At 48.8% G+C, this 26,331-nt stretch overlaps 1 protein-coding gene across 1 annotated transcript in view; it reads right to left on the bottom strand.

Annotated features, from left to right (window-relative positions):
- Positions 1-21,037, bottom strand: part of PLXNB3 (plexin B3) — a 56,486-nt gene extending 35,449 nt beyond the window's left edge. Inside the window, exons 1-4 of the mRNA XM_035140300.3 lie at positions 20,887-21,037; positions 14,522-14,591; positions 10,961-12,058; positions 10,665-10,844 (exon numbers count right to left, since the gene is read on the bottom strand). Of these exons, the coding sequence (XP_034996191.3) occupies positions 10,665-10,844; positions 10,961-12,058; positions 14,522-14,557 (1,314 nt within the window). The 5' untranslated portion in view covers positions 14,558-14,591; positions 20,887-21,037. The remainder of the gene's footprint in view (positions 1-10,664; positions 10,845-10,960; positions 12,059-14,521; positions 14,592-20,886) is intronic.
- Between the last annotated feature and the right edge of the window lie 5,294 nt (positions 21,038-26,331).

Genomic DNA, 26,331 nt, shown 5'->3' with positions numbered 1-26,331 from the left:
TCCAGTACTCTTAACAGAAAAAGAGGGAGCACTTGCTGGATAAGATCTAATAACCAACAAAAGAACATTTAAAGGCTGTAATCTTAAATACACTTGCCTAGGAATAATGCCCATTGAACACAGTTGACTTACTTCTGGGTAAACTTGCATAGGATTGTGCTGTGTATTTGCTGCCTAATAATGACCACTAAACAAATACTAGATAGGAACACCATGGAAAAGTCATTTATTTATTTAAAGCACTTTTCACTCTTCAGCTTGAAAGGCTCCCAGAATTGTTTACATAAGACTGCTAACAAAAGAGACCCTGCCCTCTGACTCACAATCCAAGAGACACTGCACAAAAGAAAAGGGGAGGAGGAGGGAGGAGGAAAAAGCATATTCAGGCACTAGTTCTTTGCAAATTTCTACAAAATCAGCAATTATTATATCCATCTTTTGAATGGAAACTCATTTCCACTGGAAGTGGCTTTCTAAGTCCTTCGGGATCTTTTTAACTGGTGACAGCAAGGACTGAACCCAGGAACTTAAGCATACAAGTGATTTCCATGCATAAATCCCTGGGTTCGGCTACAGCCCTTCACACATTCTATGTATTCATCTGGCTGCAGCCTTGCTATGGTGTAGGAATGGGGATGTTGTTGTCCAACCCAATCACTCACCCAGTGTGACTCTAGATTAGGGATTATGGAACTTGCAGTAGTATAGCAACAATCTGAAGGAACACAGGTTCCCCAATTCTGAAATTAGTCTGACAAATTTAGATTTACCTGCTGCGGAGTTATAGGGCTAATCATCCAGGATTCCGATCTACAGACACTGCAAGATACAGGTGACAAGGCCAGATGGTGGCCATAAATACAGGCTGAAGCTGAATTGGTAGGCAAATGTTGGCTATTACACAGCTCTGGGTGCCCACACACATTCCTGAACATAGACTTCCAGGTGTGTTAAGCATGGCAGGTGTTTCCCTTTGATTGCCAAAGAATGCTAAAGGTGTGTAGCAAGAGATACAATTGTGGAGTAATGGCTGATTTCACAGAGGTTGCAATAGTTTCTGAAAGCACCGATACTCCCTGTTAAAGCAATTCTTTGAAGGAAGTGTCCTTCTGGGGTGTAAAATGGCGAATGTCAACTACTACCTTCTCCTCCCACTCAGCTTCCAAGTGATAGTAATCTTACCTGAATAGGGTTTTTTTTTGCAGAAGGCAAACAGATTAGCAGAGATGTGGGCCATGGTTATGCAAGACGGGCCATTGTGTAGAAAACTACGCAGGCAAGGGCTCAGGAATGCCAATGGAGCCACAAATGTAGGCACCCCAAGTCAAGTCATATCCTTATACAGTATTGACATTTTAAAGAGTAACGTACCAAGAGATCCCAGCAAAATTAAAACAAATACCACGTGGGACATTAATCTTTATGGGATAGCTAACTAAGCACAGTGTGATGGCTACAGAGTTGGACTTTGGGCTCTAATTCCCAATGAAGATAATGGTGTCCCTTCAGGGTCAACCTTTCTCCACCCAACCGACTTCACAGGGTCGTTATGGGATACCGTAGCTCCTTGGAGGGCAGGGGGGGGGGAAAATGCAATAAAATAATTTTAAGACACTTTAGAGCAGGCATCCCCAAACTTCGTCCCTCCAGATGTTTTGGACTACAATTCCCATCTTCCCCAACCACTGGTCCTGTTAGCTAGGGATCATGGGAGTTGTAGGCCAAAACATCTGGAGGGCCGCAGTTTGGGGATGCCTGCTTTAGAGTAATTTAGCAAAATGAAGGACGACTTGGGTTAGATTCCACACAAGCCTGATTCAGGCTACAGCAGAATTATGCATATTCTTGTATTAAAAATTACGTCAGGTACTGGAATAAATCTTTACTGTATTATTAGTTCTTTCTTTTGCGAAACCTGTCCTACTCGTTTCAGTTATGGGGAATAATGTATTTATTTAAATAAAAGGATTTCTATACTACTCTCTCACAAAACATCAGCAACATAAAAAATACAACATAATCGTTCAAATGACTGGCTACTTGAGATAGATTTTAAACAACTGCATTGGCCTGTTGGCATAAAATAATAATGCTGTGTTTATGGTGGTAATTATAGACAGTAGGCACTGTAGAATATGAAGGTTAAGAGAACAAAGCCAGGCCCCTGGGCTTACAATCTCAAACGAAACACAAAAACAGAACTATAAAGAAAGGAACACCAAAGAAGATTGAGAAGAGGCAGAGATCAGAGGTTAAAGCTGGGTTGCATTTAAGAAATAGCTGGTAGCGTTTGGTGACAAGGAACTGCATGCAGCTGAGTACATGGAATGCTATGCAGCTGAGTGAGCAGGCTGGCAGAGGAGGGGATGGAGCACTCCGTCTCTCCTCATCATCATCCAGTGATGGCGAACCTATGACACGCGTGTCAGACGTGACACGCAAAGCCCTCACTGCTGGCACGCGCCCCATCAGCCCATTCGCACTACTGTTGTTCTTGTCCCCCCCCATTTGTTCTCCCGCTCCTCCTCATGCTACAACTTGTCTCCGCTGTTAAAACCCGGATCCTTTTGTTGTTGTTGTTGCTGGTAGCCAGAGATTGGTTTTTTAACCCGTTCTGTGCTGGGTTTTTTGACGCTTTGGCAGACTATGTCGGTGCTGCGTGTTAGTTCCAGCGAAGGTATTATTCGTCATTTATTTCTGTTCTCTTCCCCCCCCCCAAAGCCCAGCAGCTTTGGAGCATCCCCCCCAAAAAGCAAAGCAACTTTTGCACCCCCCTAAAAAAACCTCCAAAACAGCAGCTCCCCCCAAAAAGCTCAGCAACTCTGGGCACTTTGTGATAAATAAGGGTTTTTTTGGTTTGGTTTGGTTTGGTTAAATAATTAGTTTTTGGTATATTAAATACAGTTATATATTATAATTATACATTTTTGTTATTTATATTATAAATATCGCGAAATTATGGTTTTTTTTCTCAAAGTGACACACCACCCGAGTTATCCTCGGTTTTTTGGCGAATTTTGACACACCAAGCTCAAAAGGTTGCCCATCACTGTAACATCAAAGTTTATTGCAGCTATAAGCCCATATAAACATAAAAACATAAAGCATAAAAGCACAAAATTCACAAGGAACGCAACAGCAGAAGACCGTACCACGGCCACTCTGTCTCTCCTCTCCTCTCCTCTCCTCTCCTCTGCACGCAGCACAGAAATAAAGGGGGCTGCCCTTCCCAGCACACCGAGCCTAGAAATGCAGCGAGCTGATGGGAGTGAACAGAGTTCTCCATCCCTCATCTGCCAGCCCCTCTGCAGGCTAGTAATTTTTATGGGCTTATTTGCAAGGCAGGATTAAAGGCTCAGCAGAGGAGATCAGTTTTCAGACACTTGCAGGGAGGGGGCACAGGGAGTTCTAGAAAAAAGGGGCCGAAAAGAGGGAGAAAAGGACACCAGCATGAAGTAAAAACAAGTAGCCCAGATATGTAGAGCAAAGACAATTAAGAGGCAAATAAGGAGAGGGAAGGTAGATAAGAAAGAGCCAAAGAGCCACATTTTTTGTTTAAAGAAAAAAACAGAATGCCACATTCAAACTGATCCCAGATGAAAAAAAGGAAAAACAAGGGCAAAACAGATAATGAGAAGGGGTGGGGAGAAGAATGGGCGCCAGAACTGAGATTTAGGGAAAGGAAGGGGAGAGTGAGAGGACGAAACCAGAAAAGGGCAAAACAGAGAGATGAGGATTAGTCATCAAGCCAAGAAAGTGTAAGAGAATAGACAAATGTGGTTGTTGTGCACAGAGGGAGAGAAAACAAAGGGTAGCACCATTAGGAAGCACGAGTCCAGAAGTTTGGAGAAACTTGGGCAGCCATCCAAACTCTCTGCCTGGCAGAAACCTCTTTCTGCCCCCAAGTGGGAGAGATCTTGTCTGGGAGGGTCTTGGCTGACATCATGCTGCCCTGGAGGACAGCCAGTGTGGTGTAGTGAGTGATGGGGAGACCTGGGTTCAAATTCCCTGTCAGCTATGAAGTTCACTGGGTAACCTTGGGTCTGTTACTGTGGTCCCTCAGCTAACTGTACCTCATTGGTTCATTGCAATGAAAAAAACAGAAGATCCTTGAAGGAAGGGGAGAAGAAGAAGAAGAAGAAGAAGAAGAAGAAGAAGAAGAAGAAGAAGAAGAAGAAGAAGAAGAAGAAGAAGAAGAAGAAGAAGAAGATGATTTAGTAAATTTGTACACCACCCTTCATTCAAAGATCCAAGGGTGGTTCACAACAGAAAAAGACACCGGACACATTCTTAGGGTCCCCTCAGATAATATTTGGTGGGTCTATTCCACAACATGCAGGACAGTGCATTAGTGACGGATGTTGTGCAGGTAACAAGCACTGTACTCTGCTTTCACTTACATGATTTCAGCTTTGCGCAGGTAGAGGAAAAATAAGTACAGTGGTACCTCTACTTACGAATTTAATGCGTTCCGAACGCACATTCGTAAGTAGAAAAAAATTGTAAGTCGAATCCCATGGGAATGCATCGGGAGAAAAAAATCGTAAGTCGAAGCAACTCTATCTAAAAATTCGTAAGTAGAAAAAATCCTATCTAAACCGCATCCAAGATGGCGGACGGAGCTTCATTAGTAAGTAGAAACATTCGTAAGTAGAGTTATTCGTAAGTAGAGGTACCACTGTAAATAAATCCTGGAGAACAGGGGAAGCCCGCCATTCCCCACCGCCCATATATTTATTTTTCCCCAACCCAGGCACCCAGCAGGTTTTCCTTGCTTACCAAGCCTTGGGAAGGCAGTGTGAGGGGCCTGGCAGCAGCCTAGATTCCCCTCAAGGCTCCTACCCAAAACCTGATAACCAAGACGCCTCACTTACTGGGTTCTGAGAAGGTCACAGGAGGGTGCTGGTAACTGCCCTTCCCAGAGCCCAGGAAGCAGCCAATGGCTCCTTGGCTTCCTGCAATTTTACATTTACACATGGACCCCAGAACCCATCCCTCACATAAGATAATGTTACCTGTACTGGACCATCCACATACCATCCTGCTTTATTAGTTATTCAGTCACGCTTCCTCAGTTTTATCACATTATTGCCATCTAGAAAGGCAGTCTTACACTGCAGCACAATTACAGTGGGACAAAACCCCTGAAACATTTGTGGTATTAGTTACAGGATTTCAGCAGAAAGCGGAAACTTTTACCAGCGCAAACAATATTGACAGCAGGATCATGTATAATTGCCCCGATAGCAGCACAAGCACAAACTAACATGAATGCACTACAAAAAGGACGTCTGTAAGAGTCTTTAGTGCAGAGCCAGGGCCATCTCTAGGCCTGGGTCCGGTGGCGCCAGGCCACCAGGCCACCAGGCCACCGCTGCGCCCGCTGAGAGGCGTGGCGGAGGCCGCCCCAGGCGCGCCTCTCAGCTGTTCAACAGCTTCAGGCCGCTCTCCAGAGGCGTGCGGGCCTGGGGCCGCCTCCGCCGCATGCAGGAGCATCGCAACAGGGGGCGGGCAGCGCCCCCTGGCCCAGGGCCGGCCCTATGGCCAGGCTGGGTTGCGCAGGGTTCCGGCCCTCCAGGCGGCAGCCACGCTGGGAAACAGGGTGGGGCGGGGGCGCCAGAGGGATCCGTCGCGCCAGGGCGCCAGGTATGCTTAAGATGGCCCTGTGCAGAGCTTTCCAAACTGTGTGTTGTGACACGTTAGTGTGTCAATTGCAGTGTGTAGGGGTGTCACAAGAATGTTCCTCAAACTCCACCCGGGGCTGGAAACCTACGCCCGGGGCTGGAAACCACTACCTTCTCCTGCGGCTCAAGCTTCGGAGAGGGATACTGATGAGAAAGTTTCTCATCAAAGTATTTGCAGTGGCTCCAACAAAAGAAGAAAAAAGTGAAAAGAGTGGGGAGGAGAACCTATGCCCCTTGTCCAATGTTGCTGGACAGCCTTCCAATGGTCCGGAGTGATGGGAGTTGTAGCGCAGCAATATCTGGAGGGCCCAAGGTTCCCTACCCCGAAGAAGCACCACCCAGAATAAATAAAAAAGGAAAAACAGCTCAAGCCCTGAGCTTCAAGCAATTAATTTTAACAAAATTATAAAACACACAGTCACAAATAGTAACAAGACAATCAAGAGGATGAAACCCAACAAAAGGCAGAGATAGTCACCTCTGTTTTTCATCTTCTGAGCTAACAGGCAAAAGAGAAAGAGATAAAGAGAAGAGAGACCAGCCAAGAGCCTTGAGGATCTCTTCTGGAAAGAAGGCAATCTGCCCTGCATCCGTGTTGGTAGTCAAGCAGAGTGCATGGGGCAGATGTCCTGGGAGCCTACATAGCAGGAAGCACAGAGTAGGAGAGGGTCTCTACTTAAAGATAGAGACTACCCTTGCACGTATCCCTTTCCCTCCCACACACTTCACCCTAAACTACTCCAGAAAAACTTATATGGGAGAACAAAGGGGTGACAGAGGAGCAAGAACTTCATCCATACTAAATGGGACCATGAAATAGCGTGAATGAAAAGTTGAGAATAAACGTTGGAAATGAATGGAAAAAGAAGGTACCTTTTATCATATGTGGTGGGAATGCAAGAAGGTGAAAGGCTTTTGGGATATGATATATAATGAAATTAAGAAAATGTTGAAATATACATTTGCTAAAAAACCAAAGCTTTTCTATTGGGAATTACAGGTACCGGAATTAAAAAACAAGATGTCAAACTTTTCCAATATGCAGTAACTGCGGCGAGAATATTAATTGCACAAAAATGGAAACAAGACGAATCACTGACAAAGGAAGAATAGATAGTGAAATTGATTGAGTATGCGGAATTGGACAAAATGACGGGAAGAATCCGAGAACAGCGGGACCAGAACTTCATCAAAGATTGGACGAAATTTGCAGACTATTTGAAAGACAATTGTACTCAATTGAACACGTTGGTAGGACTGCGAGAAGCTCCGTGAGGTTAAAAAAAGGAAAGTCACTGTAGTATGGAATTTTAGTGATAAATTTAAGTGTAATAATTTAAGGCAGTGATTGATTTGTGAAGTATAAATATTAATGATAAATATTAGAATATCTTAAGGAGGGTTTGATGGAAGCCATAGCCCTAAAAAGTCAAAATGTTAAAATAGGGAAAATGTGATGGATATTATTATTATATTGTTAAAAAATTAATAAAAATTATATGGCAAAAAAAGGAATAGCGTGAATGAAAGCTGGAGGAACAAATGGAACAGTAGGAAATATTGGGGTGGAGGAAGCACCCACTACTCCTTGGCATCATCCTCACTCCAAATTGGCAACATGTGTAGGACCCTCATGTTCCTGGAGAATATTCCCAGCAATAGCGAAAGTTGTGTGGGTGCTACGCCCCTGACCAGCTAGGACAGGGTGGTGGAGAGTAGCCAGTGGCTGACTCTTTACTTCTCTTCAGCTTGGGGAAATGGATATGGCGAGCATGCACGATCTGCGCCCTGTTCTTGAGCCACACGCTCACACCCTTGGTATGACAAGGAGGAGTACTCCTTTGCTGCTTAGCACACAGGGCAATTCTCTTCTCCCAGCCATGAGTTTTCACAGGACCCAACCTTTGTACAGAAAAAGAACAGTCTGAAACCACTCCACAGGACAGGGCAGGGAGGACAAAGCATGACTGACAAGATTCTGGAAATCCTACTTGGCGTCAGGCTGGCTTTGCAGACCTTCGCCAGATAAATTTGTAACTACAGTATGTGGATGGCTACTTCCACAGCTGGAACGCATGATACTGCTGCCTTATTCACTGGTCCATCTAGTAGTGGCCATTCTAACGGTCAAGGCCTCAAATCAGAAGACTTTCCTAGCATTTGCCACCCAAGTGCTACAGAGGATTGAACCCCCAAAATGCAAGGAGGTATGCCCCTAAGATACAGGTCTGTTCCAACCTAGAAACCTGCTTTAACAAATGAAAGTTGAGATTTTCAGAATACTGAATTCTGCCAAAGTCTTTCCCTGGGCAGTGCAAAGTTATGCACTCTAGCCGAAACCTGAATAAACTGCAGTGCAAGGCTGCAGATGCTGAGGAACTATGTGGGAAAACCAACCAATGTTACTGATGCAGTTTCTCACCTGGACGGAAAACAGTAGCACACACTGGGCACCATTGATTCTAGGTTGAAGGCACATGTGTGTGTGTTTTGGGATATGAGGAGGAGAGCTTCTACTAGAGAGGAAGAGATTGGGAACCCTAGACTACAAGCTTCAATCGGTATGAAGAGTGGATCAATCACTGCCCCAGGTTCTTATGGTGAGCAGAATTAGTAATCACAATTAATTAATTAGTTAAATCAGCAATATTAGAACAGTGGGGCTGAGAGTAAAGCATGCTCATGTTTTTAGGTTATGCTGGTCCTGGACTGTTACTGAAAGGGTTTGTCTCATTTCCTCTTCAGTGTTCAATCAGAACAAACAGCAATGTGGGTTTCCGCCGGAATCCGGATTGAAATTTTTGTTCTGATTTAGAGCTAACAGTGGGTTTTCCCTGAGAAAAGAGGAATAAATGCCTGCCTTTGTTTACTAAAGTGTAATGTTCTGTCTATCATTTCCTTCATTATCCCACCCCCCAATACGCTTATACCGGGTTTTTTTTTAGCCTACAAACTTAGGTAATAGTTGAAATCAGAAAAATGGTTAAAAGGCAGATCAATCAACTAAACATTATTTAATCAGTGCCCAGTCCAAAGGGGAAACCACATGACAGAATACAGTATGGCAAAGCCATAGACTGCAAAAACTCTAAAAGACCGACCAGCCCTCTTAAGGCTCCAGATTCTCCTCCAGGAATCAAGAGCAATTTTTCCAGAGCTGAAAGAGTTGCAGTAGGTACTCTATGCCACAAAAGGATCTCCTCTTATGGGGCTTCCTGCTCTGTGACACATTTGGAGAAACTGCTTATTATACGCTTGGTTTAATTTTTAAAAATTCTCCACACTTAGCTCTTCCTCGTCATATGGCAAAAGAGAAGCAGGAATCATCCCAATGCAAGAAAATTTACAATATGCTTCCAGCATAAGCAGCAGTGTAGAAGGCCTCAGGTATAGACTAAGAGGGAGGGAGGGAAAGCCTGCTTGCCAGCAGGTGCTGGCGCAGCACACATGGAACATGCAATTTTAAATGGCTTGAAACATGCAATTAAAAATCAAACTCAAACCCAGTCCTACCCCTACAGGCAGGATGTGCCAAATCAGCCCTCTCTGTAGAATACTCTTTCGGTCTTTAATTTGTGGGAAAGTGGAATCACAGACTCAGGAGGAGAAGGAAATATGCCAGACACACCTTGCATTTTTTAAAAGCTAAATTTCTGCTCCACTGTGAACTAAGTCTGCACTCCAAACAGCTATACTCCATTATCTGAAAGGGATTACACAACTTAAGCCGATCTGCATGTGCTTCATTTGCCTGTACAGGCTTACAATTTGCTTCTAGTACTCATGGGGAAGAGCAATGACCAATCCTTACACTAGTTTTGTCTCCTCTCTGGTTTCAGAAGCATCACTAGGCATCAACCCATAGCTGCCAAGTTTTCCCTTTTCTCGCGAGGAAGCCTATTCAGCATAATGGAAAATCCCTGAAAAAAGGGATAACTTGGCAGCTATGCATCAACCACCTACTAAAACAATTATTTCTGCACCAATATAGCTAGAGACTTGCTCTGAAGAGAGGGAGAGAGAAGGAGATTCTCAGGATGTTGAATTAGTGACCAATGCCAAATTTTGCAGCTTGCAAACAGCACGAGAGGTTCCACTTTTTATCTCACACATGTAGCAGGTATCTCCCAAGCCTATGCAAATAAATTATACTGTGGGACTAAGACACATAGATGCTAGCTTATTCAGAGTCTCAAACTCAGAGCACTGTGGAGCAAAAGAGGTCGAGACCTTGTAGAATTTATACCAAGCTCTGCACAAATGTGGATCAGAGGCATAATTAGAGGTCTGAAAACTCCAAACTGCGGAAATGTATCCACTTCTGGTATGGAGTTGCCTTCCCCCTATACCTCACCCTTCTAGGATATTGAAGAAGTAAGATCAAAAGGTACACACAGTTTTGGGTCTATCTCTCGATTCGCTTACAGACTTAGGGACACAGGTCAGTAGTTTAGCAACTGCTTTGCATGCCGAAGGTCCCAGGTTCAATCCTCAGCATCTCCAGCTGGGGCTGGGAGACAACCTTGCCTGAAATCCTCAAGATCAAGGCCAGTCAATGTAGAGAACATGGATCCAGATAGACCAAAGGGCCAACTCTCCATAAGGCAGTGAGTGACCAATAAGTCAATAAGTCATGTGAACACAAGCACATGACTTCCCTTTTTAATTTCCCTTGAAGAACAGCTTTAGGAAGCAGTGATTTGAAGCACAGAAGCAGTTGCAGGTACTCTTGCTCCCCACTGCTGCTTCTCCACTCCAAATCATCCTACGGATCCTGCCACACACAGAATGAACCCCCAATAAAAACCAGACCACCTATGCAGAAATATGGGTATAAATTTAAACAAATATATAAGGAGTGGGGAGGAAAACAGTAACACAAAAACCCATTGAGCAGGTGCACATCTGGGTGGAAGCTCTCAGCGACACAGCAGGAATACAGCACACAGCTCAAATTATTGTCACTGCATCGCCCGTTACCTTATGCAGCTGCCCGACACCATCTCCAAGGAAGGCGATGGTATGACCTGCTTCTATCATGGCCGCCACGGCTGTCAGTCTTGGCATGGTAGTTAGAAGAGCCTCGGCCACCAGTGGCTTCCGGCTAGCAATGGGACTGGGTGTGTGCTCATCCCCACAAGGGTAAGACTCTGGCGACTCCTGGAAATCAACAGAAAGGTTGGAATGCAGCCACCTCTGGGCTAGGGAAGCCTTCCACTGCCCCCCTGCCTCTTCCCCCATGGAAAGAAGGCAATCACTTCCATCCTCTCTCTTACCTTAGGCAAAAAATTGCAGCGAGAGGTCACCCCATACTCAATGGCGGCCTCCTGCTCATTTGTGGCACCCATTCCAGCCGAAGTGTAACACAGCCGCCGCGTCTGCTCCATGGCGGCATTCACTTCGCCCAAGCTGTAGGAGCACAAAGCTGTCTGCGCTGTCGGGGAGGAAGTGGAGCCCTGGCCAGCGGCTGAGACGACAAAGAGGGTTGCCTCGTCCCCAGGGAAGCCGGATGCCAGGTGCCCAGCTTGAGCCAGATTGTAAACATGCCCTTTCGCATCCCGGCACTCGAGGGGCAGCTCGACGTAGGAGTAGAGGTTTGTGTCATCCACGCAGCTCCGCGATAGGTAGGGGCGATACTCCATTTGTGCCTTTGCTCCACGCCGAGAGAACAGGAAGTAGACATAGCCCCCAGAGGCAAAGGCCGCCACGTAGCTGTTGTTGTAGTCCGAGAAGTCCCCCACCACCAGCTTGCCCATTCCTTCGTTGGAGAACGCCTGGGCTCCTTCCAGCTGCCGGATCGTGAATGGTGGGATGCCCCCGGAGAGCTTTGCGGTTAGCCCACGGCCCACAAAGAGGAGGTCACGGCCATCGTGTTGCCCCACCAAGCCCACGGTCGAGACCCGCGGCTCGTTAGCTGCCACAAACTGGTTGTCGCCGGGATCCTCGGGACGGTACAGCACTTTGTTGATGTCCGCTAGGGCTCTCTTCTCGCACACTCCCTGGAAGAGCTGCCCGCAGACCACCAGCTCCCCGGCCCGCTCATTGGCCAACAGCAGCTTGTTGGAGTTGTCCGTGAGCCGGGCCTGGGGGCAGTCGCGTGCATCACGGAAAGGAAGACACTCGGGGCTGTCTTGCGCGGGCCCTGTTCGCACACGCCCTGCCAGCCTCAGCTCGGGGCTCAGCTGGTACAAGGCATTGACGGCACCCACATACAGTGCCCCTGTGTCCCGGGCTCGGGCCAGGTGGTTGAAAGTCGTGTTGGGGACCAAGAACGATGGGTAGGAAGGGGGCCGAGCAGCTGGGTATGACGGCAGCAGGAGTGTCAGGGCAACCACCGAGGGCAGCAGCAAGTGGCCCAGGAACATGGCCAAATCCTGGACAAAAGGAGAAAGAGAAGGCATGATTAGCACTCAGAGACACAGCAGGCAGCCTCTTTTGTGTGGAAACTCCAGGCTCAAAGGAGTCATTTAATTAACTTATTCAAATAAGTCTCGTGACTCGTTAGCCGCTCTCATGCAGCACAGAACTGTGGCACAGCATGCCGTGTGGGAATCACCGTGCTGGAGATATAGTCTGGTTTCTGCACCAGATCTTTTTCCCTGGGTAGGATCTGTACCACATTCCAAGAGGAGCTGCTGATCAAGGCTCCGCTGCTGGATTTTGACACTGAGAAGTGAAACACACCCATCAACATTCGGCAAAAAGTCTGGAAAGACACTCTCTCCTTACTGCTCCCCAGGGCTAGTAAAACCAGACTAACTTGTGCAAAACAGAGAGATGCAATGCCAATTTGATGATGTTTTGTCTGGTTTCTCTTGTCAGGGTGGGTTAATGAGGAGGCAAAAGGAGATCTCTTTCCACTCCACCAATTATACACTTACAAGTGAAGTTGGGATCCTGATCACCATTTGTGAATACAAGATAGGGACCGTCTAGACTGGTCTGTAGTAAAGAGGTGTACATCTTGCATCCTCTGTGCACCACACTTTTAAGGCAGCACCAAGAACCCAGGAGTCCCGGCACACTTCTTCTACCTCCCTGACTTAGGATGCTTCTCAACGTCTAGTTTCAATGCCCCTTTTCACCATCTGGTGCTCAGTTCCGCACATTATTTCTCTCCCCCGCTCTGCCCACCACAATGGATACTGCAGAATGGTGACTCCAGTTCCTCCTTCCCACAGTGAGCCCAGGATCCCACAATTTGCCCTTTCAGACCCAAGACATTTGGCTGCCTGAAGCAGCCCAAATTCTCCCTCCCCTCCTGAAGGCCAATACTTTAAAGAATCATTCAGACAACTCCTGCCTTCATTTGTCTCCCTACATGGTGCTGCAAGAAGCCTCTGAAATTACCCCCAAGAGGAAGTGGAAGGAGTGGGGGGGGGGTCAAGTCAGCTTTCACCTTAGAAATGAGTGTCCTCCCCCTCCTTTCCAACACCAACTAGGATTTAGCAGCCCGGGGAAGGCGATTAAGCCACATCCCATCGGAATTAATCCCCCTCCCTCAAGCGAGGTCACAGCTCAGACAGCAACACAGGCGGGAGACGGTGGCCAATGGGGGCATGAACAGCACAAGGATGCTCTTGGTTTCATCACTGCCCAGCCCCTCACTCTTGCCTTTGCTTCTGTTTGTCATTCTTTAAATGGCCTGCAAAGGCAATGCCTACAAAAACATTCAAGACACTCAACACAATGTGTGCTCACAAGTGCAGGAAGAGGAGAGAGAGAAATGGGACTACTTTTTAATTAACAGGTTGTTGTGTGTTTGTTTGTTTTTTAAAGCAATAAGGCGCTGATAGGGAGACAAGTGGGATATTCTACAGCTTTAGCAATCTCAGTTGGGAGCCAAGGCAGGAAAAAGAGAGCGGCAGGAATAAGAGAGCACCAGTGAAGAAGAGTGTGAACTGGCAAGTCAATCTGCATGGGAGCACAGGAAGCAAATGAGTGTGCAAAGAATGTAATTCAAAACAAGGAAACTACATAGCCTCCTCTTCACACCCACCCACCCCGCAGGCCCCAGACAGATGCCATAAAGAAGATGGCACCTAAGGGGGGGGGAACCTCTCCCCCTTCTGCTCTGCCCCAATTCCCCTGACACAGCTGTTGCCTAAACACACAGATGTGAAGGTGCTTTGTCCCACTCCCTCCTCTCCAGTGGAATTCCCAACCCAGCACACCAAGCACACACAAGCACCACCCTTCCATATTATCCCATTGCCCAGCACATGGACCCATCTGCCTGCTAGAGGAGGGAGGGGAGGGTGCAGAACCTAGATATTCAACATCCTGGCTGGAAATCAAACCTTCTGTCTCATCCCTCCATCTCCCCCTACACCCAGTCTCAGGTGGGGGGTGGGCAGGCAGGAAGCACAGAGACTAGAGCTTACAGTAACCCCCACCCCTTCCCTCCTGGCAACAGCTGGAAGGGAGCAGAGGCAGCGCATGTAGCAGCAACACCAACACACACACACACACACACAAAATCCCTCGGGAAGGTGAGAGAGAGACACACAGGCAGACAATGGCACAGGGGTGGGGCTGCAAAGGAGACAAAAGGAACCACACACACACACTTTCAGGAATCCTGGTCCCCCGTTTCTTAGCAAGGTATAGCAGCCCAAGTCTGTCATCAAAGCATATCACAGGGTAGTATCTGATGATGTCAGAAATGTGTTACACACCAAACTAAGGTTTTCCAGCACCTACTTCACACATGCACATCCACTCTGCTTCTGGAGATGGGGCCCAGGAGCTATGGCACTCCAGCACAGTTGCGCCTCCCCTGTTAAATCCCATTTTTCTCCTCTGCAATTTCCCCTTCCTACACTTCCAAAGCTTACCGTTTGGCTGCGCTGGGGGCATTTCAGCTCCCACATGGTGGCGTCAAGCAGGAGGACTCAGCAGGCATCCCTATGGGTGGAAGAATGAGAGAAGGCAGCGGGTGAGTTGACATGGGTGGTGGGGACGGAGAGGGGGAGAGGTTAGATGGCAATTCAAGGCTGCATCAATGGCTGCTGTGATAACCTTCCCCAATCAAAGCCCCCACTGTTCCCATCTCGGCTGTGCCATCACAGAGCCACACGGGGGCTAAAGGGGCCCATTATCCCCTAGAAACAGAGCTCTCACAACTTATACACATAGCACTGGCACCCCAGAGAGAATGAAACAGGGTGGAGGGGAGAGGGGCTGTGGGTGCAGAATGAAGGGCATTGCCAGAGAAGGCAGCTATTGCAGGATTGGGGGGGGGTGTCCTGAGATTGCAAGAGATGGACAGGTCGGGGCTTGTGTCTGGCCCTTGGGTGGGGAACAGAGGAATCCCTTGTGATTTGTTTGCATGGAGTTATTGATTAATTGGAAGGGGCAGGGAGAGGGGGGATGGCTCTGCCTGGTTTGCTGGGACCTGAGGGGCCCCTTTTTAATTTTGGGGTGGAGACAGGTCGTCATAAAGCAGTACAAGGCTGACCCAAACCATTTAAACAAAAAGCTTAAGAAAGGCAAAACCAGTCAAGGAATATTGTCTGATAAACCCATTTCCAAAATTTCCAAAATTGATTCCCAAACCTTTCTGATCATTTTGCTACAGGGCTTTCTAGTGCCTGAGGAAGGAGGTGGGAGAAGAAGTCAGTTAACACCCCTAATTAACATGGGAAGCCTAATCAACTGGGAAGACTGACCAAAGCTGGTCATTTCAGCAGAGCTGGTACACAACTTCTCAAGGGGGATTGAGTCCCACAGATGAGGACTTTGCCTGTCTCCCATTCTCCTCCCCAAAATCTGCTGCTGGGGGCACCTGGTAGAAGCCTTAATGTGCAGTTTTGGTGCTATGAGCTTAGAATCCAGCTCAGTCAGGTCCAGCCCATTTCATGCCATTTCAGCCTCAATCTATCAAAACAGCACCCTCTCCTCCCTGGCTTTCCCAAGCAATTATTGTGCCCACCCCACGCTATACCATAATAGCAATTCCATTAGAGCCTCATTGAATCATTGATCCGCCTTTGCTGGCTCCAGGAAGCTGCAGAATTGGGGACATTTGGCCTGAGGAGGGGCAGGACATTCCCCACAAGGGAGTGGGTGCAAGAAGATTAAGGTTACAGCCAGCAGAGGGTGGGTGGGGAGAAGCAGCAGAGGGGGAAGGACAGGGAACGAGAGAGAGAGAGAGAGAGAGAGAGAGAGAGAGAGAGAGAGAGAGAGAGAGAGAGAGAGAGAGAGAGAGAGAAGTGTACACGAAGAGCCAAGGTGTCAGGAGTGTGTTGCTTCCTTCCCCAGGTACCTAAGCCTTGTCACAATTGGTCCTGATTATTCTGTCCCCCTGCAAAGTTTGGTTTGGGGCAACACAACAGACTCTTGCCTTGAGGTCAGGCCTGTCCCACCCTTGGTGCTTTTGCCACTCCCCACAATGCCACCTCCTGTGGTCAACAGAGGCCTCCCTGAACTGGAAGAGGCGGAGGCTGAGGAGGTGTCCGGGTCAGCAAGAAGCTGCTGTTCCCTGGCGAGCACCCAGCGCAGCCGCCCCCACAGCGGGAAGCAGGCGTGGGGAGAGCCATGCCAGTCCAGGGGCTGCTGAATGCCCCCTTTGTCTGGCTCGGGGTAGGGGGGCAGGAACAGAGCCACCCCTGATAACAGTCCAGGGAATAATGAGAGACTCTGGCGCAGGGAGTTCAGACCCAGCGTGTTTAACCCTACAAGTGCCAAAGCCCACCAGAAAAGTGGGGTAAGGAGGGGGAAATTGCAGGTACAATAACCTGACAGCTCTCCCTCTGTGCCAATGCCGCCACCCCCGCCCATGGTGGCTGCATGCACACCATACTGTACATTAAAAGCACATCATCCTGCCTGAGCGATCATGGGAGGGGTAATTTGCCCATCTCATAACTACAATTCTAGTAGTTCTGAGTTAGTAGTTTGCATCCTTAATTCCTAATAGTTAGTATCCTTAACTACAGTTCCCTTGATTATCTTTGTTCTTTAAATGCATAGTGTACAACCAGCTACACACTTATGCGTAGACACGGCGGGCAAAGACTCCTACGGACCCAGACAGCGGCGTGGGAGGAAATCAATGGGGCTTTTGAGTGCCTCCCAGGGTAACAAGCTCTGGGGCAGCAAAGCGCGTGGAAGGCTGAAAGAGGGCGTCAAAGCAAGTCAGAGCGTGAAGGGGGGAAAAGACAAGAGGAGGAAATGTGGGGCAGACGTGAAGGGACCACAGCCAAGAGGGGGGGGGTTCGTTTCCTCAACACTTGAGGCTTCAGACACACACCCTTCTCACTAGCATTGCCCTACCAAGCACGGTGGCACACCATGAGCCCCTCAGACAGACCTCAGCATATGCACTCGTTATTTTCCAGCAACAGGCACCTTTACACACACAAACACACCACTCACAATCGACCATCGCCCTGCCCAGGGTCATCGTAGGTCCCGTCCCCATTCACCCCCGTGGATGTCTTCCTTACGCGGCCTCAGGCTCCCTGCGCACACCTGCTCCAGTGGGAAAGCAGGTTCTTCCTCCTCCCGGGAAGTGCCTCACACTGCTGCCTTTTTCGCACAGGTTCCTATGCTGGGCAACACAAGAACAAGCCTGGCAGCATCGCTGGTGCCCGCAAGAGCAAACCGTGGGCGGTCTCCACTAATCCCTCATGCATCAGCAGCAGCAAGCGGGGCTGGGAACCACAGCAGCCCCCCTCCGCTGGAGAAAAGGATCTAAAAACAACCACTGCCCAATTGCCTGTGCAGCAAGTGTCAGCATGTGTGCCAGATATATGGGTGAGGACCGAGAAGCGTCTCCACACACACACACACACACCCTGGCCGCTGGGGTGGATGGGGAGAGGGGGGGCGTAACTGGGCCCAAGACCTGAGCTGGGGTCTAGGAGGGGATCCCAGACTTGACCACAGTTATTATCCCAGTGCCCCCACATTCCCAAACATTACACATTATATAGGAGGAGGAAAACAAGGGGAGGATAATCACTATGTTTGTTATATAATCCAGGCAAACATTAAGCACTATTTGCCAGTCTATGGTCAACCGTCCCATTAAAGGAAGACAGGCACTAATCCTTCCCCCAACCCCTGCTGTGTGAGGGGAGGAGGGGGAAGAGAGAGACAAGGACAGGATTAGAATCATGTGATTCTGAGTTCTTGGCAAATCCATTCCTCTCCCCAACCCAACCCACTGCTTAACCGTGTACTGGCTGAAGTCTCTGGGGAGGAAGGTGGTGTGTGGAGGGACAACTCTTCCCCCCCCCCTTCTGCCTCACCCCCATAAATACACACCACTTTAGAAAGATGAGACAAACCAACAAACACCCATTGTGAGTTTAATAACTGTGTGACTGGCAGCAGCCAGGCCTGCTGGGACTTGCCCTGCAGTCGACAGCAAAGGGGGGAGGCAGGAGAGAGAGAGAGAGAGACTCCCACCCTCACCTACCCGTGGCAGCTTGCCCTGCAAACCTTCACCTTCACATCTCATTTCTTTAAGCATTCCTCCCCACTCCTTTGTAACCCCAGCATATGCAAACACAGGCACCCCAGCATCAGGAAAAAAGGGAGTTTCACAATTAACATATCCATTTGGCTGTCCTAGCTTCAAATCACAAGGAAGAGAGAAAATCCCACCTCTGTGTGAGGGAGAAAACAAATCAGCATGGGACTGCTAGTAAGCCTACCCTACTCCATAAATTCAACAAATGGTAGGGGGAAAATAAAAAAATTCCTTCAGTAGCACCTTAAAGACCAACTAAGTTTTTATTTTGGTATGAGCTTTCGTGTGCATGCACACTTCTTCAGATACGTGCATGCACACGAAAGCTCATACCAAAATAAAAACTTAGTTGGTCTTTAAGGAGCTACTGAAGGAATTTTTTTATTTTGCTTCGACTCAGACCAACACGGCTACCTACCTGTAAATGGTAGGGGGGGCGTGGTCCTTTTTTCCAGTTTGCTGATAGCTGGCCTACCACTTGCCTTACTTTGCCATAGGAGTATTCTATGTTTTAGGTTTTTGAGGGGTGAGGTGGAGTTGGGAGCAAACACACTCAGAAATTATAACCTAAAACACTAATAATTATACATAGGTACATACCGTTTGTGTGCCTTTCCTTGCTATGTATAATTATTAGTATTTAAAGTTATAATTCCTGTATGCAAATATCTGCTTAATTTAATAAAAATGAATTTAGTAGGTTCAAAGAGAAATCAGGTGGGATCAAGTTAAGGTGCAAGGAGGCTGGGGAACCCTTTTATTTTGGGGTTAAGGCACCATTCCAACTAGTTTTATTTTACTTTACTGTACTGTACAGTACTTGCAAACCATGCAACAGTATTGCCTCATTGTGCAAAAGGAGAACACTTAGCCCCACCACCACCACCACCACCACCGAAGCTCAGCTGCCTTAAACCAAGTCAGACCATTGGTCCATCAAGCTCAGTATTGTCTACACCAGGGGTGGGGCGACTGTGGCCCTCCAGGTGTTGTGGGACTCCATTTCCCATCAGCCCCAGTCAGCATAGCCTGGTTTCCAATCTCTGGTCCTCCTGATGGGGAGCAGCTTTGCTCAGTTCCTGAGAGGAGTCTTTTGCAGCCCTACCTGGAGATGATGAGAATTGAATCTGGGACCTTTGACGGGTCAATATATGTGCTCTGCCACTGAGCCACTGCCCATCCCCAAGGCACACCAACTCTTCTTAGACAGTATGTCGCTTACCAAGCTGCAATCATTCTTTCTTAATCTAACCTGAAATCATGGTGTTAAGTGACCCTACTCTTGGCCAGCTCAGCTGCAGAACTTTTTTAATGGGGAAAACTGAAAGAAAATCCATCATATCTATCTGTGATGTGGACATGTGAAAAAGGAGCAGTGCTTGTTGCCTATTAAAAATACATCTGATCTGCCGGCCCTTCCTCCTAATTCCCAATGTGTGCGGTGTCTCTCCGGTTGACCAGTGGTTCAGAAAATGCACTACACCTTCTCAGGGCCTGGCAATCTTCTTTTACTTTTAAATATTCTGGCACTGAAAAGAGGTCAGAGCTGAGCTCTGGCACAAACCAAGCAGCCTTTCTGCAAATGAATCGGACATGCTCGCAGGGAGGGACGGAGAAGCAGCCCCTACTAACTTAGGCAAGGGAATGAGGCTGGCATTTAGGGAGAGGCAAACGATGCCCTTCCCACACGTCACTTCTTTGAAGCTACCGGAGAAGGTGTGATGCAAGCAGAAACAAACTATGGAAATCCACCCAGGCACGGAAAACAAGCCGCCTTTCACATCTCCGCCAAAAACCGCGCCACGCTGAACCAAAGCTGGTTCTCTGAAAGGCGAGCGGCACACCACCTCTGGGCTGCCCCATCCAAACCCCCCATGGCCTCACCCATGGCTCCCACCCCTTGCGCGGCTTCATGTGGCGCGCCCAGACCCTCCGCCAACTCCCGACTTCCCAAAGAGTCCCTGCCAAAAGCACCTGTTTCGCCGCCCGGCCTGGGAATCTTCCAGCTCGACAATTCGGGCAGAAGAACCATTGGCTGGCTGGCAGGCAGGCAGGCAGGGAGGGAGGGAGCCACACAAAGCAGCCCGCTTGCGCAAGGGGCGCCGCCGCTCGAGAAAGCGCTTTGAAGCCCACCCAGCCGCCCGAATTCCCCCGGCAACTACCGTACCAGCCACCGTTTCCCTCTTCCCAGCAGCGCCTCCGCTCCTCCCTGCTCGGTTTGCAGAAGGGAAAGGGCGAGGGGCGGGGATCGGGACCCTGACGAGGGAGGGATGGAAAAGTGCGGGGGGGGGGGCGTCGGGAGCGGAGAAAGGGAGAGGTCGCCCGCGGGGGGGGGGGCGCGTGAGCTGCTGGAGAAACCCAATGGGAGGGAAGAAGAAAGCGAAGGAGAGGCAAGTTTCGCCCCGGCGCTGCGGGGAGGGGGGTCGCCCAAGAGGCAGGAAGGGAGAAGGGGGAGGGTCCCCGCCCGGGGTGGCATCCCGGAGGGGCGAAGGGAAGCAGGCGCGCCCTGGCGAGGAGAAAGGCGCACGGAGAGGGGCCCCGGGGCAGCTGGCCGTGCTCCCGTCGCAGGCGACGAGCCGCAACTGGCCGGCGACACCGAGAGAGCAGGGAAATGTGGGTGCCGCGCAGCATCGGAGCCCGGCGGGGCAAGAGTCTCCGCCGAGCGCCCCAAGGCGCCTCCCGCGGTCGCGATGCGCGAGCCCCGCCGCCGGTGCGCCTTACCTGGCGAGCCCGCGCCGAGAAGAACTTGCAGGCGGTCGCCGCTGCCACCCAGAGCCGCTCCCGGCAGCGCTTGTCCCGGCGGCCACTCCCCACAATGCACCGCTGCCAACTCCGGAGCGGCTCCCTTTCTCCGAGCCGCTCGCGGCGCCCAGCCTACCCGCCCCTTCCCAAAGCCCCGCGGCGGGCGAGCGAGCGCTGAGGCCCGCTGGCGCCCCCTGCCGCCCGAAGGCAGCCGGTGGAGAAGCCGGCGCGCCCACCCGCGTGTAAGGCGCGCCTCCTCCTTACTTCCCCGCGCGCAGGAGTGTCTCTGGCAACCAAGGCGAGCATGGAAGAAAGCGGCTCAAGCCGAAGGCAAAGCCGGGGAGAGAGGGGCCAAACAGGGGCCGGCGCCCGTGAGGCAGACTGGGGCAGCTGCCTCAGGCGGCAGAAGCCAAGGGGCGGCTCCGTAGGCGTGCAGCGTGCCTCCACTTTGCTGCCACCAGAGCAGGGGTCAGCAAACTTTTTCAGCAGGGGGCCGGTCCACTGTCCCTCAGACCTTGGGGGGGCGGGCGGGCTATATTTTGGAAAAAAATATTAATGAATTCCTATGCCCCACAAATAACCCAGAGATGTATTTTAAATAAAAGGATACATTCTATTATTGTAAAAACACCAGGCAGGCCCCACAAATAACCCAGAGATGCATTTTAAATAAAAGAACCCATTCTACTCATGTAAAAACATGCTGATTCCCGGACTGTCCGCGGGCCGGATTTAGAAGGTGATTGGACCGCATCCGGCCCCCGGGCCTTAGTTTGGTGACCCCTGCACCAGAGAATCGGTTTCTGGGTTCCTGCGAAATCTCTCTTAAGAGCCCTACAAGACATAGGAGCCAACTCCTAGGGGCTGAGGGGTCTTTGGGCCCCCAACAAAACATTTAGGGGGCTGAGCCCTCCACAGTTGATGGGAAGTGCCATTCAATGAGTGTGTGTGCACCACGTCATGTGATCAGTTATGTGAGACAGGACTTATCTGGGCCCCTCCAGTTTTTAATTTGTTCATTTAATTTATGCTTTTGCCGTAAATTGGTACATCTATTTCACAGTATTCTTCATTATCCTTTTACATGATTTGGCTTCCCCACACCTCCCTCCATGGGTTCCTTTTTACTCTTGGTTGTGCTACATATCTTTCTACAGGGCCCCTCCGATATTTTATTCATGTTAGCACCCCTGCTGCGAGAGCCCCACAAAATTGCATGGAGGCCTCTGGGAGATCTTGTGGGCTTTTCTCCAGAATCTGCAGCTGCACAACTCCAACCAGCAAGGCTTTGGTGACAGCGGCCACAAGTGTGGGGTGGCACATGGCACCTTCCTGCTTTGCTTCAGGCGGTGAAATGGGACAGGCTGCCCCAGTGCCAAAGGCAGGATCCTAAGAGAAAGGGCTGCCCCCCGCTGGTGATTTGGACTGGATGGAGATTGCGGTGGACGGGGAGGCGAGTGCTGAAATAGTGGCATCTTGACATGTGACGGGGTTGTCACTGTGCAAAGGCAGCCAAATGCTCCCATCGTCTCACCAAGAACACCCATCTTCATGTCTGAATCAAAGAAATGCATTTGAGGCAGTACTGCAGTTCAGAATTCTGTCCTGACACCTTATTTCAATGATATGGTAAATTAAGATATCTCCACCAGGTACAACTGCTCCTGCCATCCTAGCAGTTCGAAAGCAAGTCAAAGTGCAAGTAGATAAATAGGTACCACTCCGGCGGGAAGGTAAATGGTGTTTCCATGCACTGCTCTGGTTTGCCAGAAGCGGCTTAGTCATGCTGGCCACATGACCCGGAAGCTGTACGCCGGCTCCCTCGGCCAATAATGCAAGATGAGCGCGCAACCCCAGAGTCGGTCACGACTGGACCTAATGGTCAGGGGTCCCTTTACCTTACACCAGGCATACCTTTGGTTCCCCAGCAATCACTTAATTTTTAAAAATTGGGGCAAAGAGGAGATGTGCTGGATGTAGGGATGGATTTTCAGTGCAGAGTAGAGGAAGGTTAATCCCCTGTGTTGTGGGGTCACAAGGCAGATCAAGGGCCCCAGCCGCATCACTGATATTTGAGAAATGAAGAGATTTGGTCAGCACTAAGCATAGGGTTTGATAACACGCTTGAAGTCCTGCCTGCTCTGATCACAAGGAGCAGGGACAGCAAGGTTCAGAACAAAAAGTGGTGTTTCTCACACAATAAAGAGGAATTGAAACAATTTCAGCATTTCACCCACAACAGAAAATGTTTGCTAACTATTTTGCCTAGGTGTCAGCTTTACTGTCATCTATCCAATATGCTGTACTCAGCACCTAAATTATGGAAACTCCCCTGTATCTGTTAAAGAAAGTTCCCTGCTTCCGGCTGGGGGTGAGACGCCTGTGATGCAGAAGATCAGTGACTGGATCACCTGACTTGTTATAACTTTAAAACAGTTGCAGAAGGAGTTCTGAATGTGGTATTTCCCCTAATGACAGTCTACTGCAGTTTGTCTCTAACCAGAAAAATGCAACATGACCCATAAGGAATTGTGTACTGCTTGATAATCAGACCTGGACACACACACACACACACACACACAGAGGGGGGGGGAGAGAGAGAGAGTTGGACAGCCATATGAAAGCAAAAGGGCACATGTCATCAGAATCATCCAGTTGATTGTGCTTGATCTGCAGCAGCTACTTTTTCATCCCTTGCTGCAAACACCCTTCATAGGGATTAAACAACCTGGCTACAAAGCACAGACAGTGAAGTATGCAAGAAAAGGTTGACAATTGGATTGACTGAGAAGGTGAAGTCCCTCCCTGCATTAAAATTTACTGTTCAGTTCACTGGACTGTGTTTGTAAAAACATAATAATGCCTGAAATGTTGTTCTCAAGCATTAAAATAATCTCCAGACACCAGAGGAAGGACCACTGGAGAAGAGGAATGCACACATCAACACATCCTTATCAAGCCTTGAGAAAAACTGATCTACTGTATTGGGATTGGCAAATACTTGGACAAGAGCTTTGTGGACATTTTCCTGCTGACTCAACCTGAGGAATTTTATTTCTTTGGTAAATAAAACAAAAAACAATAGTTGACAGTGCTGGGGCAAACATCAGAACCATCACACGGTTTAGAATCCCTCTGCATTTTTGTCATTGGCCACTTCTACTTTGGTTGGATTTGAAATCAACCATGTGACTGACTAGAAGCTGCTCTCAATATACCATCTAGTGCTTAATGCATTTCTAACAAGTCTAGTCTAGTCTGCTGAGGTGGTGTTTTACGCATAAACTCCCATGATTCCTAGCTAAGGGGACCAGTGGTCAGGGATGATGGGAAATGTAGTCCAAAACATCTGGAGGGCCAAAGTCTGGGGATGTCTGCATTACAACATCTGGAGGACCACAAGTTTCCCTTTTTCAGTCTAAACCCGACTCAGACTACCAAACAAGCTCAAGCAAGCCCATTGATAGACCCAGCTCTATCATGGATTTAGGCCCTTGATTCTTGCATAGGAGAACCTCCTGGTGGACTGTTGTGTTATTTGACAAACAGTTGTCCATGTTTATGACTGATGTCACTTTTAAGGCCACAGTCTTTTAACAATTTAAAACATGTCTCGTTGAGTACAAATGATTAAGCCCTGAATGTGACTATTCATATGAGACAATGACTGAGATTTTCAAATCAATGAGGCTAGAGCACTTGGTTATAAATCAGTTTGGGCTAAATCCAAGCACTCCAACTGAACTAGTTTATGGATTAGGTAGAGACACCATTTACCCCATGCTCACTTGTTTTTTCATAAATAAACAGATCAATTGTGTGTCAATACAACTGTGAGCCATGGAATCTATGAACGTCCTAAACCAAATCAAAGACAGGGTCCTGAAGAATTGCACTTAAAACAAGCCAATGCCAGTATGTTCTCACTCATTCTGGGGAAGAAGGTTAGGAAGAAGCCTTCTGGATTTTCAGGTAACGGTAGATCTGCAATGTAATCAGAAATGAAGCAACAGGAAAAATCAGCAAGTTCAATGGGAATTAATGCTTATTGCATGCAGATATGTATATGCATTAAAGCTATCAAAACATAATGCTTAAATATATGCAGATATGTATAAATGTAAAACAAATCAGTTTATGTGCACACTAATTATAGATGATGAGATGGGGGGGGGGGGGGGAATCCAGCAGACAAGTTGGCACTGAGGTAGCAGCCTTGTTTATTTGCTATGTTGCTGACCAGGGAATTCTTAAGCAATATCTTTGCGTGTTGCTTCCTGCTAGTGCTGGGCAAATCTTCTGGCACATGCTGCTGAACTCTGGGCTTGTCCTATCCATTCCCAGGGCCAGCCCTACCATTAGTCAGAGTGAGGCAGCCACAAAGGGTTGGAGGACAGATCTGCCCAGCCTGCTGCTCTCAGCTGCAGGAGGGAGGGTTCCATCAGTTGCCAGTCCCATCAACTTCAGTACAGTACATGGAATGGTGTGGGTTGCTATCTCAGAATGAAATGGGAGGGTGGGGAGTCAGTCTTGACCATCCCAAGCATTAGAGGGAGCTCATGAAGCCCCACAGAAATGGTCCTGAGTGATTCTATGAGCAGGACTAGGGTGGCTGCTTATGTGCTGCTAAAAATGAATAAATGCATCACCAATGAGAAGGCGACAAACCAAGTCCTTGATCTGCATAACATTCCCATCTGCTAATATACCGGTATATGCAGGGTGCCGGGGCTGTCATATGCCCTCTTTTTCCAGGACACATCCTCTTTTTCAGGGTAAAAGGTGAGACAAATGGCATTAATTTGCTTTGAATGGCCTTCATAGCGTCCTCTTTTTTTTGCTCTTCAAAATATGGCAACCCTAAGGGTGGCCATGTATCCTATTTTGTAGAGGATGTACTCTATTCTGGAGGACAGTCCTCTCTTCATACCTGCCAAGTTGCTGTTGGAGAAATAAGGGACCGGGCCGGAAGTAGCAGACCGGAGGTAGCGCTGCCGCCATTTTAGAACTGGGCGGAGCATGCTCAGAAGTGACTTTTGATGCTGCTTTGCCCAGTTCCAAAATGGCCACCGTGCCAGAAGTCGCACTGCAGCCATTTTGGAACTGGGCAGAGCAGCATCAAAAGTCACTTCTGAGCATGCTCCGCCCAGTTTCAAAATGGCCACCGCGCGGCGGGGGAAAACAAAAAAATCCTTTTTTCAGCTAGGAACAGCTGGAAAAACGGGGATTTCCCCGGGGAATACGGGAGACTTGGCAGCTATGCCCTCTCTTTGAAGGTGTCCTCTCTTTTGAGGGCTGCCCAAGCCAAGTCAACCAGATGAATGGGCCTTGGAGCTGCCCATCAGCAACTGCAGCACCTGGTCAGCAGAGTGAGCAGGTGCACAAGCCACCTGCTGTCTTCCTCACTATGGCAAGATGTGCTGT

This window comes from Zootoca vivipara, chromosome 15 (genome assembly GCF_965207765.1).
Source record: "Zootoca vivipara chromosome 15, rZooViv2.hap1.1, whole genome shotgun sequence".
NCBI lineage: Eukaryota > Metazoa > Chordata > Lepidosauria > Squamata > Lacertidae > Zootoca > Zootoca vivipara.
Note: the sequence above shows the minus strand (reverse complement) of the source record. Positions and strands in the feature narration are given on the sequence as shown.